Source organism: Psammomys obesus, unplaced genomic scaffold (assembly GCF_907164565.1).
Source record: "Psammomys obesus unplaced genomic scaffold, mPsaObe1.curated_primary_1811, whole genome shotgun sequence".
Taxonomy (NCBI): Eukaryota; Metazoa; Chordata; class Mammalia; order Rodentia; family Muridae; genus Psammomys; species Psammomys obesus.
In genome coordinates, this window is record NW_026596244.1 from 13,416,422 (window position 1) to 13,436,263 (window position 19,842).

General features: G+C 49.5%; 1 protein-coding gene across 1 annotated transcript in view; it reads left to right on the forward strand.

Annotated features, from left to right (window-relative positions):
• Positions 1-19,842, forward strand: part of Gatb (glutamyl-tRNA amidotransferase subunit B) — a 70,880-nt gene that overhangs the window by 22,832 nt on the left and 28,206 nt on the right. Inside the window, exons 3-6 of the mRNA XM_055596511.1 lie at positions 7,675-7,788; positions 10,163-10,358; positions 10,763-10,885; positions 18,178-18,291. Coding sequence (XP_055452486.1) covers positions 7,675-7,788; positions 10,163-10,358; positions 10,763-10,885; positions 18,178-18,291 — 547 coding nt within the window. The remainder of the gene's footprint in view (positions 1-7,674; positions 7,789-10,162; positions 10,359-10,762; positions 10,886-18,177; positions 18,292-19,842) is intronic.

Sequence of the window (19,842 nt, forward strand, 5' to 3'; positions counted from 1 at the left end):
TTTGCACAGCGAAGCCTTTCCCCATGGAAATACTCTTGGAAAGTTTTAAGTTAGAATCATGAATAGGGAGAAATATTTCTGCATTAAAAATCTTGGCCCCATCTCAAAATTTGTCAAAAAGAACAGTTTATTTTTATTTTTAATTTGGCTGGTTGGCTGCTTTTGTCTTTTCCCCTTGATTCTTAATGGCTCTGTCTTTTCTCCATGACGTCACGGCATTTTTAATTGAGAAGATAGGAGATCACAGCTCTGGTCATAGTGAGGGCAGTGTGGGGAAGGCAGGAGCACGAATTCAGCTTATTAGAAATCCATTTCCTTTACCTGAGAATGAGAGCTTTGCGCAGCCACAGGCAAGTGTACAATGTTGAGCAAGAAAATGTTGCTTTGCTCTAAAGACAGAAAATGAAGCAATGACACCTACCAACACACTGAGAATATGGTCTCCGTTCTGCTGGAGATAGCACAGAGGTGACCGCAGAAGGCACTGGCTATCGTTTCAGGGGAAGGGGAGTGTTGACGGAGTATGTAACTGTGACACCTGTTCCCCCTTGCTGTGTGTTGTGAATCCAGGCCGATGGATCTCTAGGGCTGCCAGAGCCTTTTCCTGTTAGACTCCCGGGTTCCCTTGGAAGACTGGCGGAGGATCCCCCAGTGCACGCCTGGCCTCACTAACACCCCCTTCTGAATCCAGGGTCTCCAGTCACCTCCGGGGCAGACGTCCCTCATGGAGATGCTGGGGCAGTCGGACAAAGCGAAGATTCTTCCCTCCGCAGATGAGGAAGCACACCTGAAGTGCCAGGTCTCTCAGAAAAGCCATAGAGCGTCAGCACAGTGATACTAAGGTTCAGACCCAAGTTTGTCTGACTCAGTCTCAAGAGTCTGCTTTGAGATCAGGTTCTGCCACTGGGTAGTACCAGGTAAGTAACTGCAGAAGACTGCAGGACTAGAAGAGACCAGTTAACCTGTATACCCAGTTTTGGGTTTTACCGGTTGCCAGCCCCCTATCACCCCTTTCCTTTCCCATCTAATTGCTGACTGACCAAGAAGGAGCCTAGGCCAATGACTTCCAATGCCAACATGAAATCAAAATAACCAGTAAGTGTTGTGGGAGAAATCTTTTTTTTTTTTTTTTAAACCCAGATTGGGGACAGGCCCAGTGCTGACATAGGCCATAGGATTGCTTTTCATCGCTTAAATCCCCAGGGGTTAATCTCAGACATTAGTGTCCTGTAATCCAGGAAGGAGCAGTGCCCGAAGCTGGGCTTGCTGGCATTGACATGAGCTTGCTAGCAGGCAGAGACGGGAGAAAAATGAGGCTTCCGGTGCTTTAAACCAAGGCAATGTTCTTCCCCTCATCTTGACTACCCGTGAGGAGAAGAGCTGGTACAAGACAGCAGAAATGGAAGGGGGGTGGGGTGGAGCTCCCGGTCACACCGCCTTCTTTCCAGAGGGGTACGTGTGCCCGCCCCCGCTTGAGGAGGGACTTAAACAGAAGGAACGGAGCATACATCCTGTCCAGTGCTCAATGGGAAGAACATGTGTAAGTTTTGTGCTGGAAGCTGTGTGAGTACCCACACATACCCAGTGACTGTACCAGCCAGTCCTCTCAGTGGTCAGAGTTCAAACTCATGCCCTTCACTGAGTCACCAGTTTAACAGGTTTACTTACAGTAGCAGAGAGCTTGTAAATTTGTTTAGGGTGTTGATGAAAGGGCTCAATGGAAAGGTATAGGGTAAGGAAGTGGGAGCCCGTTTTCTCTATGGTAATGAAAACATATCATGTGGTGGCTTGCTCTGACTACGAATCAGTTCATGCTTTGAGACAAATTTATGGTTAGCACTAAGATAAAGGCCCGTTTTACTGCTTTATTTTAACTTAATAAATTTTAATTACTTTCTCTCCATAAATTAAACCATTTACCCTGCTATATCCTAGTTATTGGATTTGTCATCTATAGCATAAATTTCAAAGAAGAATTGCTATTTGGGCTTTTGGGGGGACGTCACCTCATTGTCTCCATTTTAATGCTCCAGGAGCTGGATCTCAGTGGTGACACAGTTGTGCTGCGTTGCCTCAACTTTTGAAGGATGAACGATGGTATTCATGGGCAAACCGTGCTGTAGCACCATGGCTCACCAGGCAGACGCAGAGCAGCCTCACAGGAATGGCGTGAGGTGCAGACTATTTTGAAAGACATACATTTTTCCTTTGAAATGCACCCCAGATATTTACCAGGACAGGTCTAGAGACAGTTTTAATGAACTATTTTTATAATTTGTATACTTTTCCATAAAAATGCTCAAGTCCTAGAGACTTACCCTGAGTAGGTTGTGAACCCTTGTTCTGTCAATTTGCTTAACAACTCCTTTCCTGGTCGCAGATGCAGACTCGAGCTCATCCGTTCAAACCAGTGGAGCATACCTTGCTTATACAATTAGTAGCATTTCATCATTTCTGTCTTCCAGTATGTGAAAAAGAGCCCACAGAACTATAGCTTCACGTTGACCAGACGGACTTGAGAATGCAGCGTTTATTATTTATTTATCAAGAGAAAAGTCATCAAATGGATGGGCAGTGTGTGTTCTTGCTGTTACAGTCGAAGTCTGCACCAGGTTTGCGTGTCTCATTCCCCTGCTCTTCCTGGTTCCCAGAGAGGGCCCATGTCAGCCAGCTCTTGGCTGGGTTTGGCCAGCAGGAGCCTTTGCTGAAAAATGACAGCTAGGAGGGAGGAAGCATTGGGGTGCTTCTCCTTTTTTCTCTGCCTTCTTCAGCCCCGTGTGTGTGTGTGTGTGTGTGTGTGTGTGTGTGTGTGTGTGTGTGTGTGTCTGTGTGTGTGTCTGTGTCTGTGTGTGTGTAGTCCTGTTTTTGTTTTGTTTTCAACTCCAGCTCTCCAGCTTCTGGGAAGCAGCTCCATCTTGTTCCCAGTTCTTCAGTAGCCCCGCATTTCCCTGCAGCCCTAGGATTAGACTGGCTTTTTGCTGTAGAGAATTCCTCCTGGTTGCCTCATGGTGCCCTCTGTGACATCTCCACCCTTCTGTCATCTAGGTAATGAAGTCTTTGCTCTTAATTTGTTCTGTTTCACATGCTAAGAGCATTTTCCTTCTCCTGACTGATAACATTTCTAGAACAGCTTTGCTTTTATCTCCTAGCTATCGCCGTTGGGATGTTGATAAAGGGAATGTTAAATTATTCATTGTCTTAGCTAATGTTTAATCAGTTTGGTATTGTATTTAGGTGATGGGCCAAAAGAAGAACCCAGCAGAAGGATTTGATTGTCCCCTGAGAACTGAGCCTGTGCAGGGGGTGGTGCTCCCAGGGCTGAGGGAGACAAGAAGGAGTGCTTGCATTGGAGCGGCAGTGGGTGGTCGCACACAGCGATCGCGGCAGTTGGTGCAGAGCACAGTAGTAGCCTCGCGAAGAGTTTTGGCCAGAGGGAGGTTCCGCTGGATCGCTTAGGGCTTGAGTCACCCTGTGATGGCAGCAGCGAGGCAGAGGTGCATCTGGACACACTTGACTCTCCCGAAGGCTGCTCCTGGGAGGGAATACAGGGCACTTGGGGGCAGCCTTGGCTAGGTGAAGGGGTGGAAGCCTTGGAGGAAGAGGGTGGGGTCTGGCTGGAGTCCTGGATTGCCAGAAGATCCAGGAGGGAGATGAGGATATACTGAGGAACTCGGTGATTGTTTGGCATGTGCTGGCTTTGCATAGGCTGACGTTTGTTGTGCTCAGAGCAGGACATACTTGTTTAGTTAAGCTAGATGAATTTCCAGACTAGAAGACTGTTTGTCATATTGGGGTCACACCTCTCCTTGGAGGGCCCAGACATGTTTCTGGGTTGTTTATTCTACCTTATGATTAAGTAGATTTTAGATTATATATTAAAAAATCACGGTTGCAGCACTGCTCACGGTTTACACACAGGTCCACTGCCCCGCTCTCCCGATTTCCCCCTCCAGAGTCAGCTCGCCCATCTCTCTTTTAGTTGTGAGATGTGTTGACTGTTCTTCCAGCCTCCTTATCTTCCGATGAAAGAATTAACATCCTCGCTGAGAAGGCATGAGTTCTTGTGTCAGAATTCTACCAGTGGGACATTCTCTGCTAATTTATAAAATCCACAGGCCCACCTGTCACCAACTTCCCATGTGCCAAAGGCTGTATACTGTTTCAGAAACTTGAACGTGGTACCCATGGAGCAGAGCATTTGGAAACAGATCTGTAGAGCTAGAAGCTGGTAGGCAGTGAAGCCTCTGAGGCAGCGGCTGCCTTACGTGGCCCATCATGGACTTGTCTGGGACGCTGCTCTGAAGCTGTGGCACACGTTGGTAGTTTAAAGAGCTGAAACTAACTTGCTGTCTTCTTTGAAGGTTCAGACTCGAGTGAAGTGGTTAGGAATCTGGGTTCTGGAGCCCGACTTCTCATTCTGCTTCTGCTGTGTGCACCAAATTCCCTCATCTTGATGCTTCCCTTGATAACCATACTGAGATCCTGACGGTGTGTGCCTTCAGGCGACCAGGAGGACAACATGACAAATGCACGTTCATGCCTCCTGACATAACGCCGGTGCACAGTACCTGCTTGCTTCGGGTCATGCTGGTAGGGGACACTCTGAAGGCTCTGCTTAGAAAGGTGTGTATGTACGCATGCCTACCAGGATTTTCCACGTACTTCCGCAGGAGAGTTGCTAGGACCAACCCTGTCATCTGTGTAGACACTGAAATGAATTGTTGTCATAGTCTGAAACATGCTTTCAGGACAAGTTGGTTGTTTTAATTCTCAGATTACTCCTTTGATCACTTTGTCACTTAGAGAACTTCTAGAAACAAGTTCAAAGGCCAGAAGGTGGCAGGGAACATGTTGACATCACTGCCTCTGTGAAGCTGTCCTGTTTCTTGTCCTCCCTTGAGTGCCCTGTACTTGAACTGAGCATCACTCTTCAGACTCCGGCGGAGAGTCCAGGGATAGAGGGATGAGCCCATTCTCATGAGATCTGTGCTTATTTAGAAGTACATGGAACAGACTGATCCATCGTGATGGAAGCACAGATGGAACGCATAGGAGGCAAGACCAGGAAGGATAGTAACCGCTTTACAGAGTGGTGACGCCTGAGGGAGACTTGCAGGGCAAAGTGAGCATGGGGATCTGCAGGTTTGTCTCGGAGAACTGACCTGTAAGTGAGGGCGGGGCCTAGCTAGACATGAGATTGAAGATGTATGTAGGAAGGAGCAGGACCACGCCAGAGCTTGGCGTTTTATTGTGCGGATATTTGGACAATACTGAGAGGCCTTAGGGAACAAAGTGTGACAAGACATTTCTAACAGGATTCCCCTGGTGATGGAATAGAGACTTGAAAAGGGCAGGGTTGTCTCATCCCCACAGGTAGACCAAGGGCAAGGACTGGACAAAGTCCTGTTGATCTCTGTGTACCTCATGTTTGGTACATTATAGACATTCAAGAAATCTTTTGGAATGAAGATAGCTCCAGTTGAATTTTTCATCTCTCACTCTGTCCGTAGAGCATGCTGGCCTGGCCTCCCATCTGTCACTAGAGCTTGACTGGGATCATAATAAATTCTCCTTTCCTGGCATGCTTTTAGCTGGCGCTCTGCTTACTAGTCCCTCTGTGCAACTGCAGTGCGGTGATGATTGATGTTTATAATTCTGACCCTGAGGCTCTTTGAGGCTCCTAAATCATCAGAAAAAGATTAAAGTATATTCAGTATCACCCTAATGTTTGTGTGTTTTACTACAAAAGAATTCTTATTCTTTGGCAGTTGACAGCTTCCCAGGTGCCTGTGTACTTGATAAGAACAGTGAGAATATGTGGATACCCACAATCCAGACTCTCCTGGGGCCAGGAACAGGAACGTACTGTGCATGCTCAGCACAGAATGACCCGTGCCCTCTCGATGCCTAGGAAGGAAGCATGCTGGGCCAGATGTGAAGGAAAGCAGAAACTGGAAAACCAGTGGGAGGCAGCCAGCAAATCAGGTGCAGACCAGTGGTGGAGACTACTAGCAGGCTGGCTGTGTCCCCGCCTCAGAGAGAGCACAGCTCAGGCCGGGGCTCCAGCGTGATCACCCGTGTGCCCTGACCCCTGTCACCAGGCTCAGGTCAGGCAGAGCACTCCAGCAGCCCAGTCGGTGCTTCGATAACGGTAGTTCCATGAGATGCCAAAACACGGGCAAGTGAAAGCACCAGTAATCAGATCATGTGCCCCATGCCCGTCTTTCCTTGAGAGCCATTGTTATTACAGAGCTGACGGTATTCAGAAGCCCAGAATGCTGGGAGGTGTCTCCATTGGTGACTTGCTTAGATTTCAAGAAAGGGAGGTGTGGTGTCTCTAGAGGGAGCTTGTCTAGGTTTCTCCCGGGGCTCATGAATTATGGCCAGTGGCGCTCCGTCTGTGTTGTGTTCTACAGTTTCTTTTGCAGTCTGTTTGACCAGTCAGTTCTCAGCATCTCCGCTGAGAAGGCTAGTCTCCAAGCTGTGGCGGTTCAGCTGCCACTTCGGCGAGGCCGTGCTGCTTTAGATGACACAGCCTTTGCTTCTCATTGGCTTCCCTCGACGAGGCTCAGGTCTCCTTGCAGGGACTGTTCTGCATGAAATGCTGGGACGTACTACTGTCCTTTCTGCTGTAAAGGCTGAAGTAAAGTCGTTAATGTGAAAGTCACTGGAGAGCATTATCCACACTAACCTAGAGGATGTACCGTGTCACATGCTGCATATAAAGTCACAGAGAAGGCCAGCTGCCCCAGAGAACAGCACACCCCTTCCGTTAGAATACAGGGTTACCTCCTCCTCCAGTTCAACACTTTCCCAAAATACAGTGGGTTCTTAATACCCACCTACAGTGGGGTAGGTGAGTGTTCCCAGTGTTACTTTGTCTGTTCTGCATCATGCTTACTTTGGGAAGCTAAGACAGTTGTCGCCAGCTGTCCAGAGCAGAAGTGGAGTGTGGACTCGATTCCAGAACTTAGCCATCTCCTTCACTGTGTCACTAGCTGTCATCTAGTTGATGACCTTCAAGACCACAAGACGGAGTTCCCAACCCTGGGCTTGGGGTGTTGGCTACTTGTCTCTTGCGTCCCTTGGACCCGGGAGCTCCAGGAGCCCAGCCCAGCTCACAAGACACTGAAGGCACTGATGGCAGGACCCTCAGAGGGAGACAGTGCCGCTGCCCCAGCCCCTGGCAAAATGGCCGTGGCCATTCTGTTCTTAAAAGCTTGTTCGTTTTTCTGCCCATGCGGCCACACCGTCAGCCTCTCGGACCCCTTCTGTGCCTCTCCACGCCACACTTCACCACAGCAGGACCCTCTCCCTCTCACAAACCATGGCCTTACATGGATCCTGAGTGTCTCCTGATTCTGTCTGCAGAGGGAGGAGGAAGGGATTCGGTCCATGCAGTAACTGCTCTCCTGAGCACTTGAAGGTCCTCTGATGCTGTGTACTGGGGAAGGGTTCCTGGGGTGGCAGGTTATTAAGTGCCCAGTGGGACCCATCATCGCATGCATGTTCGTTTAATACTTTTCTGATTCAGTCAGCTTGTGAAGCAAAGCTGACCACGCCGAGAAGCAGAGGTAGCATGTTGAGGGCCCAGTTGAATTCAGGGACGTCAGATAGGAGTGAAGCATCTGTTTGGCTGTGGTTCTAAAGGATGCCTGTGTGGTGTTTGTTAAGGTTCTCAACAGGAGGTGTGTGGAAGCTGCAGTGATGACTGGCTTGGCCCTGAACTGCCGAATAAACAAGAAGTCCCTGTTTGACAGGAAGCACTACTTCTACGCTGACCTTCCCGTAAGTATGTGTGCCATCTCAGCACCGGGGGCCTGCCTTGGGGCTGGAAGCGAAGGCCAGGGGACACCCGCTCATGCTTTCAATCAGCCCTGTGTCCCTCGCAGCAGGACGGCCTGCCCAGCTAATGAAGCAGAGGCCCCCTGATGTTTACTGGATTGGATGTGATTGTCCTGATTGCTGACTCCTTGCTTACTCCCCCGCTTCTGTTGGCTCACTCATAATTGAACAGGGACCAGGAGAGGCCAGTGCTGTCAGGGTCTCCCAGACATGATGTTTGGTACTAATTGCCTGTTAGGACAAAGGCTAACCCTGTGGCTGACGCTGCTGTTGGTGCCTGCTGTCATTGCGGACAGTGGAAGAATGTCTCTTTCATGAAGACCTTCCTGGTAGAAGGCTGGCTCCTCCCGAGGAACAAGTAACTGGACAGCAGGAGGCAGAATTGTGAGCCAGAATGAGCACAACAACAGTAATTAGTTGAGCAGCAAACTCAATATTTACCTGATTTTCCCCTACATTTGAAAAGTTTCTTTCTTAAAGTGGTGTCAGTGTGAATGAGAACCAATTTCTCATAGTGTTGCACTAGAATAAAACTGAAATGCTGAATGGATTTCTGGAAATAATGTGCCATTTATTCAGATGTTGGCGGAGCTAAGTATGATTTTGAAAAACAATAGCAGTAACATTGCTGTGCTTCCTTCTCCTGGAACTGATGACTCGGAAGCGTCGGGCTTAGGTGGTGAGGGCATAAGCAGGAGTGAAGTAAGTAGGAGCCTGTAGTTTCCCACAGCCCCCATGTCACAAGTTCTGCTGCATAACCCAAAAGAAACGTTTGCCTTTCCAGTGCCGAGGGTGGAAGCTCAGGCCTTCACAGGCTCCACAAGCTCTAGACCGCTGTCTCCCACACCCGCTGGAGATGTTTTCCCTGTAGCCTGTGCATCCTGGCCCAGGCAGTTCAGCGACTCCAGAACAGTGGTTCTGATGCTGCGCAGGACATGCGTGTGCAGGGCCCTCGGCGTTTGTCTAGGACACGCGTGTGCTACAGGGCACTCGGTGTTTGTCTAGGACACACGTGTGCTACAGGGCCCTCGGCATTTGTCTAGGACACGCGTGTGCTACATGAGTGTGCTACAGGGCCCTCGGTGTTTGTCTAGGACATGCGTGTGCTACAGGGCCCTCGGTGTTTGTCTAGGACATGCGTGTGCTACAGGGCACTCGGTGTTTGTCTAGGTCACGTTTGTGCTACAGGACACTCAGCGTTTGGCTGAGACAGATTTAGCAAAGTGCCCAGGTGTTTGTTCAGCAACTTGGACCAGAATTCAGGTTGATAAGAGACTTTCCATCTGTGTATGGCTTCGGGAAGACCTTGACCCCTCTTGACCCCTGTCCTGTGTAGGCAGGTGGGAGTGAAGGAGGGCCGCAGTGTCCGGCCAGTACTGCAGATGCATTAGCTCCTATTTTCTGTTTCCCTCCAGTCTGCATGTTGCCCTGCGCCCTCAGCATGCGTTTTTCCATTTAAAAAACTGGTCCTCAACCTTCCTGACGCTGCAACCCCTTAGTACAGTTCCTCATGTTGTCATGAGCCCAGCCATAGAATTATGTTCATTACTACTTCACAACTGTAATTTTGTTACTACTACAAATTATGATTAAATATCTGTGTTTTCCAGTAGTCTTAGGTGACCCCTGTGAAAGGGTCATTCAACCTCTTTAAGTGGTCATGACCCTCAAGTTGAGAACCAGTGATTTAGAAGAAGAGACAAGCATCCTTGCAGTAGCCATCAGGGTTTTTGTGTTTATTTTTTGTTTTTGTGCTATATGCTAGCCATTAGCCAATTGTGAGCATATCACAGTGCTTTCTGGCCAGAGAAACAAGGGAATGACCATTGGCATGGTGCCTACCTGAAAGGACAACCCAGACAAGCTGAACTGCAGTGGCAGTTGCTGTAAGCCATGTTGCAAGTGGATGGCTAGCTGCTTCGCCAGCATTCCCTAATAAGGGCTCAGCAGGAGCCTGGTGATGAGATGCAGAGTTTAGGCTAATGAGCTAAATGAAAACAGTAAACTCTTTTCTTAGGGGCCTCTGACAACGAGATCATTGTCATTCCCAAAATGGCACCCCTGCAAGCAAGGTGGGATCTGTGTTGTTAATTGCACCATTGCTGGGGACGAGAGGCTTTGGGTGGGTGACGGGGTAGGACAAGCCAACGAGACAGGCTGAATCATGGCTGCAATACCCAAGCTATTTTCTGTCTGCTTGTTTATCCTGTTCACTGGGCCTGTTTCAAGTAAACCTTTAAGACCTGAAACTGGAAGTGAAGTGCATCCCAGTTTCCCGTCCTGGACTAGTGACTGACTCCTGTGTGTTTGCAAGCAGGCCGGCTACCAGATCACCCAGCAGAGGCTCCCAATTGCCGCCAGCGGACACCTGACATACAGTGTCTGCCGAGGGAAGAAGCAGAGCCAAGTGGCCAAGACGGTGAGGGTCAAGCAGATCCAGCTGGAGCAGGACAGTGGCAAAAGCCTCCACGATGACCTGAGAGCCCAGACGCTCATTGACTTGAATAGAGCCGGTAGGCTGGTCTGCCTTGCTTCCTCCAGCCCTCTCTGCTCTGGGGTCTTAGGCACTTCTGTCTCCAGATTTTTCTCAGACCAATTGGAAAAGCACAGGGCCTGACTGACAGAGATCAAAATATCCATGTTGGTATTGGCAGAGGCGGTGAGAGAGCACGGCTTGAACCATGCTCACTGCTAGGCTTGCCAATTACTCACCCCTAAAATCAGACAGATCTGTCTGCCTTGTCACGGCCCCACAGCTGGACATCCTTAAGCAGACAGTGAAAGAGATGAGCCAGAGTTCAAAATCGACAAGTGGCAGAAGTGGAGGGTGGGGGAGGGCGACTTTGAGGGTCCTGCCTTAATGCCGGCTTTCCTAAGATCCAAGCCTGAGCCAGGCTGACTGTCCTCTCTTTGGTAGGGGTTGGCCTCCTCGAGGTGGTCCTGGAGCCTGACCTGTGCTGTGGGGAAGAGGCAGCCCTCGCTGTCAGGGAGCTGCAGCTGATCCTTCAAGCCCTGGGAACCAGCCAGGCCAACATGGCAGGTAGAGGCTGCGTGGGCAGGTCCCCAATCTTCGTCTTCTCCCTCCTGCCTCTGGCATGTTCTCTGTTTAGCCTTCTGGACTCCACTTCTTTTCCCCCTTAGAATTTCTTGCACTCTTTATCTGAGCCCCAAACCAAAACTAAATAGAACACTGCGTTGCATCCGCATTGAGCATAGGCGTCAGGAGACAAGATTTACCGTCTCCCAGCTTGCTACCTGGGAACTGTGAGGATTCATGAGCTATGTTCAGTTCAGCCTTCCAGAAGAAGCCACTGCTCGTGAATAATAATTCTTATCTTCTGAGTTCTGTATTCATAGCCAGTTGCTATTTTTGGAAGATCTCTTTCTCTTCTTTGGCAAAATGTTCCTCCATTTTGGACTGTGAACTACCCTAATTTGATTATTACGCACTATATATGTATACATTCATAGGTGTGTGGCTGCCAATAGCGAAATATCAAACTGTCTCCCATTCATTTGTACAATTACCACACCTTAAACCCCGCACCTTTAATCCTAGCACCAGGAAGCAGAGGCAGGTGGATCTCTCTGAGTGCAAGGCCAGCTTGGCCCACAGAGAGTCTAAGGCTAGTTAAGGCCAAATAGTAAGATCCTATCTCAAGAAACAACGATAACCCAATAATGTTAAAACTTGTATGTGTGTGCGGGGAAAGCCAGTGTGTTGGCTGTAAACAGATGTCACTATTACACAGGCCAGAGATACAGCCCCGTGGAGCTCACCTGGCATGTGTGAGGCGTGTTCAAGCCCTAGCACTACAGAAAGGAAAAGATTATATCAGACGCCTCGATGCTGTGCAAGCAGAGAGACCCGTGTTCTCCTGGGTCTGGAATGTAATGAAATGGCATTATCTACATGAGTGAGACTGTCATAATGAAACATTATTTAAAGTAAACCACAGCTCTGTTGACTTCTGGGCTTCATGGCAGTACTGTCTCGGCTCTTGCCCGGTGTTCCTTTGCATTTCCTTAAATCCCTGAGAGTGAATCCCCCCCTTGATTGTCCCCCATTTCCCCTCTCCAGAGGCCGGGTAAGAACTCCCACCATCCTTGGGGTCCTTCCTGACACAATACAAGCTTGCATTTCCAGTCAGGTTTCCATAGTATGTAAAGTGGCCACAGTGGGCGATTAGTGAACATCATTAATGATGGAGCACATCTCCCTGCCGGTGCTTAGTGCTGGGAACACCCTTAGACGTCACATGATGTTTGCATGTGACAGAGGCCTTCTGAAGTTTAAATGTCACAGAGGACATGTCACAAATGATAAGTTGTAACTTTAGTCCTGGTACAAGTGGGGCCTGCAGCCCAAGCTTGCCGGCTTGATCTGTAAACTGAAGGCTGCGAAACAGCACCCTGAGTCTAAGCGGAATAAAGGTTAGACCATGTGGGCATAAGGAACATCTCCATTTCCCATTTATCACACAGGCTGCTTTTTTGCCCGTAGAACATAAATAGGGCGGCTTGGGTAATTGGCCATTAATGCGCCAAGCGTAGTTCTGTATCATCTCCTTAAAGGTTTTAGATATCCTCAAAATCACTGCCTCTGCAAACCTATGGAGTGAGAAGGCCGCCTGTTAGCTGAGGAGAGTCCCTCTGCATCCTCCTAGTGAAGAGGGAAGCCGGAATGGCAAGAACACACGAGCTGAGGAGAGGCCCCTCTGGGTCCTTGCAATGGCAGGAGCTGAGCGGCTCATGGCGTCTCATCTGTTGGGACACTTTCTACACTCCGTGTTCCTTTCAACACAAGTGCAGCAGCTCAGTGTCCAGCACAGCAGCCGAGAGGCTCCAGCTGTTGTGAAGCATCTGGAGCACCGAGGGTGGCCTGCAGGCGTCAAGGGTTGACTTCTTGGGCCATTAGTGATTTCTTAGCCTAAATGCTTTTGCTCCTTTTTGTCACCCTGCCACTGGGAGGTTGTGGTGTCAGCGCCGGCGGCTGCCCGAGGCCCCACTGTACAGCAGGGACTGGGTGCTGGTGGAGTCAAGTATGAGCTCTTGGGGCCTGGGCGCTTCGCTAGTGAGCATGGGCCTCCATAGCCCAGTGTCGGACTCGTTTTCTCCCCGTGCTGCTGTGCAAGATGGCCCCACAGCACTGTGTTGATCTGAGTGTGAGCAGAGGGCTCAGCCCCTGGCCTCAACAGTAGGGATGTCCACTGGTTGGAATGCTTACTGTTTGTTCAAACAGTCTATCCTGTGACTCACACCGCACATCACTCCTGGGGGTGCGCTGTCTCTGTTAGCAAGGAAGGAACCCCAGGCTGTTTGTTGAAGACTCATTACAAGTATCCACACTGCCGCGGAGGCCAAGTGTGCCACCTCCTTTCTTTACAAGTGGTACCAGCCTTTCAGTGGCAGCCGTGTCATGCTGCCATGGGTGTCTGCTCAGAGAGGTAGACGGTGAAGAGTCCAAGCATGTGCCCTCTAGCCCTTTCAAGTCGTTCTCTAATAGCTGCATGTGGAAAGAGAAGCGGAGGAGAGGAGGAGTTCTAGGGTGATGAGAGGAGCAGCTTTGTAGGACTGAGTGTGTTCTGGTAGGGAGATGGTTTGAAATGCCACAAGCATGCCCAGGTGCCTTTGTCAGCACTGCGTGACAGAATGGTGGAATGGTGGCTGTAAGGCCGCACGCCTGACAGAAGGGCTGCTGGTGGACACACACCTTCCGCAGCAGCAGTAAGTAGGGCTGCTCTCCGTCTCCGCTTCTGTGGAGAATGTGCTTTACAGTTCTGTACAGTGACATTTGGTGGCTCCTGGCTGGGAGCGTAGCTCAGCAGTTGAACACCTGTCCAGTGTGTGGGAGGTGAGGCTCCATCCCAGCACTACCACAGGTTTTAGTCGCTCCTGCCCTCACATCCTGGTCTTCAAGGTCTGGAGGCTATTCAGGGACCAGAATGACCATCCCCACAGACCAGCTTGTCCACGTCTCAGACCCCACTGATTGCAGAAAGTGGTTTCCAGCCCAGCATTCTATTCTTGTTATGATGTGTTTTAGAGGAAGAATGCTCCAGCACTGCTCAGTGGTGTGAGTTTTCGTTTAGCCATCAAAAATCTGCTGGGAGAAGAGAGAAGCCGAGCTTGAGTCTTACGTAGGCATGAAGCCCCTCAGTGGGACAGAGCGCACAGAGGCAAACCTGACTGCTAAGGCTTTCATACACTTGAGGCAATTTGACTTAATTTGTTTAAAAGGCATTTTGACTTCACAAGGTAGAATAGCTTTTGTTAATGTCAGATACGAAATCTGGATCCAGGCTAGCAAGCTCTCTTTCAACACGGCAGGACACTAAGTGAGTCTCCTCAGACATTTACGTAGTGTGGTGTTCATGCCTTTATTCCTCTTTTCCGAATTAGATTCTAAACCATGAAAGAGACTGACATCTTTAAAAGTGAGGACTAACTCAGGGTCCCCTGAGTTGTTTTGTTTTTTTAAACTGTCTCCCAAGCACTGAGGTTTGGTCGTGCAGAGCTCAGTGTACTTGGGCAGATATCCTTTGAGCTCAGTGGGCCCTTCACATGATTCCAATTGTAGATTAACTCTAGTTGGACACAGTTGTTGAACTGACCAGGAACTATGACAGGACAGAAACAGTCTGCCTGCTTATCACTCAGGAAATCACTAGTATGTTGAAATTCATCATTCTGTGGGGTTTAATTGCTTGGAAAACAGAGGGTCAGACCTGGTTCTAGATTCTGAAAAAGGCTTTGTTGGTGCCGTGAGGACTTTACCCTTACATCCACAAGCAAAACAAAAATAATTATTGTTGTTTCAAGGAAATAAATGAAGCTCAGTACCACAATAACTTGGAGAGTGGCAATACTGCTTTTAAAGGCCACTCAGCAGAGTTAATATTTAGTTAAGAACTAAAGAATGATTCGGGGCCTTAGCCAGCCTAGAACTAGGCAGTGAGCTTCCAGGAAATAGCTAAGGCAAAGAGCCTAGCCTGAAAAAGAGTTCAGAAAATGGTGCCAAGGTTACCAGGGTGACATAGAGGGGTAAGCAGAGAACAGTTTGGCAATAGTCAGAGGTATAGATCTTACAGGTGATGTGGGAACCATGGAGACATTCAAGGGAGGGAACAGCTTACATTTTAGAAGCCACTGTGGCTGCTGTGGAAAGGGGGTTTCAGGTCGAGAAGAAAGAACCCACTTGAGAATGCGGGATCAGGTGCGGGTGACACTGCTTGACAGTGCTGGTGGCAGTGGCGATACAGGGTGTGTGGATTCACGATAGCTCTTAGCAAGGCAGTTCATGGCAGGCTGGTGCAGACGATCAGAAACAGGAGGAAGCAAGGTGGCTTCGAGGAAAATTGAAGAGATGCTCGTAGGGCTAGCTGAGCTGGGAAGATAAAGGACAATAATGTCCTTGCAAAATGGTAAGTCAGGATTTGGATTTGGAAATTGGAATACTTGTAAGGCCTGGAGTAGGGCGCAGAGAAATTTGCCGAGGAGACTTGGGCATCATGAGCACAAAGATGATATTTAAAACTGCATGCCACTCTGGAGAGCGCCTGAGTAAAGAGAAGAGGCCTGTGTTTGCAAAGGAAAAGGGACACAAGCAAATTAAATGCAAGCTGAGTGTTCAGGAAAATCATGATAGCACTAAGCCACCAACACTGATATAGGATGCTGTTCCAAGAAGGAAGGAAACCAAGAAATCCCGGTTTACAGGAGAATTGTGAGTTCGAGCCCAGCTTGTGCTGTATAGCAAATTTGAGTCCATCCTCAGCTATATAATAAGGCCCTGTCTTAAAAGACAGGAAAAAAGGGAAGGATTAATTGATATATCACAGTAAGATGAGAACAGGAAGTGTCATTGTCCCCTGGATTTGGCACCAAGGTGCTGGTGGCACCCTGACAAAGGACATCTGCGGAGATCTGGAGACAGAGCCAGGCTGTGGGTGGTGGGAGTTTACTGGGGTGAGAGATGAGGTGTAACACACAGTGATTGGAGAGGATTTGCCTGGAGAGAGAGCAGAGCAATGGCTGATGACTGATGGTGTGAATAATTGGACTCAAGGGAATAGGTTTTGAGGCTTCTGTTTGTTTTCTTAATGAGAAATAAATACTGTTACATGTGTACATACCAGAGAGAATGCTGAGAACGGTTCATCGCTTGTATGGAAGAGATGGGATTAGTGCGGTCCATGTCCTTGAAAGGCAAGAAAGGATTGAAAATTGGGCCCATCCTCAAGGGCTTTTTCATCCTGGTCTTGGCAAAGAGCTTAGTTCACAGGAGGTATTGGTCACATTGCCCTTTTATGTGGCTCGGCTTCCTTGTAATCTGAGAAGCTGCAGGACATCCACAGGGAGGTTCTGATGAAAATGTCTAGCAGAGAGAAGGAGCATTCACATGCAGTCTCGAAGGCTGAGCCACAGGGGAGGCTGAGAGAGATAGGAACGCTGGGGTAGTTCCAGTGGACACGAGATACGGAGGTGCACATCTGCAGTCCAGAGGTCTAGGCCAGTCTCGGCTGCAGAGTGAGCTGGCGGCCTGCATCACAGAAGAGCCAGCCCCAGCTGCATAGGAGTGTGGGGCCCGAATCACAGAGGAGCCTGTCCCGGCACTCTCACCCTTCCAAAAGTAAGAATAACAGAAGTTGCAGGGGCATGAACAGTTGAGTGACTGAAGGAGTTTCCCTGTGGAGCGAATGGTGTGAATGTTGGTGTCAGCAAACAGGACTCCAGCCCTTAGATACGAAGCAGAGGAGGGACAGAGCGGCACTGCCGTGCTGCAGTAAGCAGTGAAGTGACAGAAGCCGCGCTGCGCCAGCGTGAAGGTCTTCCTTAGCTGCAGTGCTGGGCCCTGGAGCAGAGGCCTGCTGTGCTGAAACAGGGTGTGGTCCCAGACAAAGGTTGCAGTAAGAGAGTGGAGAGACGTGACAAGTCTGGAGGTGTCTGGAGGGACCTGAGAGGTTCTAAGGGATTTTAGAGGTAAGGAAGAGAAAGGAGAATAGAAGGTGCCAGCAAGATTCCTAAGCAGCTGGCACTTCTCAAAATTCAGAAGAGCATGACTTGTTCAAAACCTGGTTTAAACATAAGCGGCTATAGGGTTTGTGTGCAGTTGTTAAGATGTCAGAGCTGGGAACATGGTTAGAGCCACCCCTGAGCTGAAAAAAATCCTGCCAGACTTTCAGGGCCAGAGTGTGGGTGAGGCTTGGGGAGGGGCCGCGGCGGCTGAACAGTGGTCTCTAGCTGGTGTCGGATCAGGGCCACAGCTCAGCAGCCAGGGAGTGACAAAGAATCCTCCTTTTCTGGCATGGACCTGTTTGTGCTTTTAATTGTTTTAATATGCTTTTGTTGTGGAACATTTGGGAAGTGAATTTATTTAGCCCACCGTCAGGTCTGGCAGATTAACATCTTTAGAAACCTCAGAACCAGGAGCTATGACACACACTTGTTCCAGCTGCTTGGGAAGTCGATGTAGGATGGTGAGTTCAAGGCTAGCCAGGGCTCCACAGTGAGAGTCTGTCTCAAAAAAAATTTAATAAGATCAACATTTTGTCTTCCCATCTTATTGTCAGTATTGCACATGAACTTGCAGACTAGAACTTGAGCTTTACTTTGTAAGGTACAGAGTGTGATTCTTTCTGTCTCCACACCTGTCACGGGATTTTGCCTCCTCCTTCCTCAAAGACCGTTAGTCCTCCCACAGATCATCTGCTTTGGGGTTGTGTTTCCTAGGCCAAGGGGCTTTCCAGGGCACAGACGGCCCTGCAAGGACGGGTTGAGTTGGCCTCTGCCCCCTGCACCCATCAACTGCACAGCCTTTCTGCTTCAGCAAATCCTCCTGGCAACCAGGACAGCTTCAGATTCCTGTTTATAGAAGGAAAATCATTACCTGCCTGCAAAGGGGAGGGAAACAGCTCAGGTTTCGACTCTTGCCCTTGAGCTGTAAATTCTCAAGGACTGTCTTATAAATCTCCTGAAAACACAGAGAGCTAGCTCCCTATTTCTCTGGAGAGCACTGCAGGGGTTTCACATAATCACTGTTGAGACTTCCCCCAAAACCAGCTCAGACGCTTGGAAAATAGCTGCAGAGCAGACCTCTGTTTCAATAACCCTCTTCTCATTTAGCTCAGACACTAGATAGATCCTCCAGCTGCTGTGTCCGGATGTCTGTGTGCACAAGAACCTCAGCACTGTGCTGGCCGTGAGTGGACAGGGGCAGCCACGTGTTTCAGAGCCAGCTACGCACTCCAAACTAGGTTGCCTTGACATTACCACCCTCCAAGCCATCTTGCCTCAGAGAACTTGTATAGAGTTTATATTTTTTCCTTGCAGAGGGCCAGCTGAGAGTAGATGCCAACATATCCGTGCATCGCCCCGGGGAAGCGCTGGGGGTCCGCACTGAGGTGAAGAACCTCAACAGCCTCCGGTTCTTGGCCAAAGCCATTGGTGAGTATTGACGTGGCCGCTGCTGTGGACCCTGGGTGAGCATCAGTGCCTGGCAGTGTCTGAAGCAGCCTCTGGCTTTCACAGTTCTGTGGAGCAGGTAGTCAGCCTGCTGGACCTGCCTCTGCCCATGCTGGCAGCTCTGGAAACTCAGCAGCGAAGGTCTGAGGTGGCCTCAGTCACCTTGGCCCCCGTGATGGGAGGCCTCTCTACCCACGTGGTCTCTTGTCCTTCTCTTGTCTGGCCCAGGCTTTTCTCTTTGCCAGTGGAGGATCCAAGGAGGGTAGAGGCAGGGCCTCAAAGTTCACTGAGTCCTCCGTCTGGAACTCAACTCACACAGTGTCCCTGCTGACACTTAACTTCGAGCTAGACCCATGGGAAGAACCCCACCTGCTTTGGGGCTTACAGTCTGTGGTGGTGTGCTTTGTGAGGTCTAGTTCAGTCACTAGACTGCATATACTCTTCTTGGTGAATATGCTTTCTACTTTTCACCATTTCCAGCGAATGGATTGCATATGCCCGTGTCGTCAAGGTTGGCTTTCCTGGAGCATACAGTAGGGGTTTCTGATGACAAATGTTTGATGAGAGCTAATGTAGAGCAGGCTAGCTTGATGGGTCCCACAGAAGCTGGAAACGAAGTCTGAGGGAAGGACATCTCAGAAGACTCAAGTACTTTCTAAAGCCGGAGACATCCATAAAAGTGAGCCCTGTCTGGCGTGGGCAGAGCGCAAGCCTGCTGAAAATGCTGCTTTTGTGCAGCTGCAGCCAAGGTGTTTAGAGGTGCTGGCTCTTTGGGGGAAGTCTCAAGAGGTTGCTTGCGTCTGTGTAAAATCTTGTGTCCCAAACCCGAAATGATTAGCCAGCCTTTATGAAGGCACATGAAGGAACATATCCTTAGAGAAAAGGTGTTAAGACGATTCTAGGGGTAACCCAAAGGGCAGCAGGATAAGGGTCAGGAGTGGCCCTGTCTCTGAAAGCGGACACGGTCAACTTTCTGAAGCCATCAGGGCTAAGAGGGGAGGCTGGTGCTTGGCTTGGACACGCTGGTCTGCACCGGTCTGCACTGATCTGACAGTCGGTAGCGGGGTGCAAACAAAAGCGGGCAGCCAGAGCTCAGGCCTTGTCTGCCATGGTGCCCCGAGGAGCCCTTGGTGTCTCTGTTGTCCCTGACTCCTTCTGTTACGTAAGTGCCCTCTGCAGCAACACTCGGAACTCTGCCTGTGTTCACCCAGAGCCCAGCAGAGCCAAAGCTTGACCGACATGGGCTTAATTCCCCAAGCCTGCAATTTTCCTGCAAGGTGTTTTTGAATCCTGTGGGACTTTTTAGCCCTCATTTCATGTCAGTCAAGGAGGATGTGCGGGGAGAGAGCTGGAAGGTGGCCTGTTAGTGCTGCTGCCTTTGGCTGTGATTAAGGGCCGGGATCGAGTGAGGAAGGGAAGCTGGGGAAAGCGAGCTTTCTCGAAGGAACTTAGTAGTGGTGCTGGGCTTTATGTTTGGCTGTGTTGATTGGAAAATACAGGAAAGACTCTGTTCTCTTTTCAAAAGTGTCCATA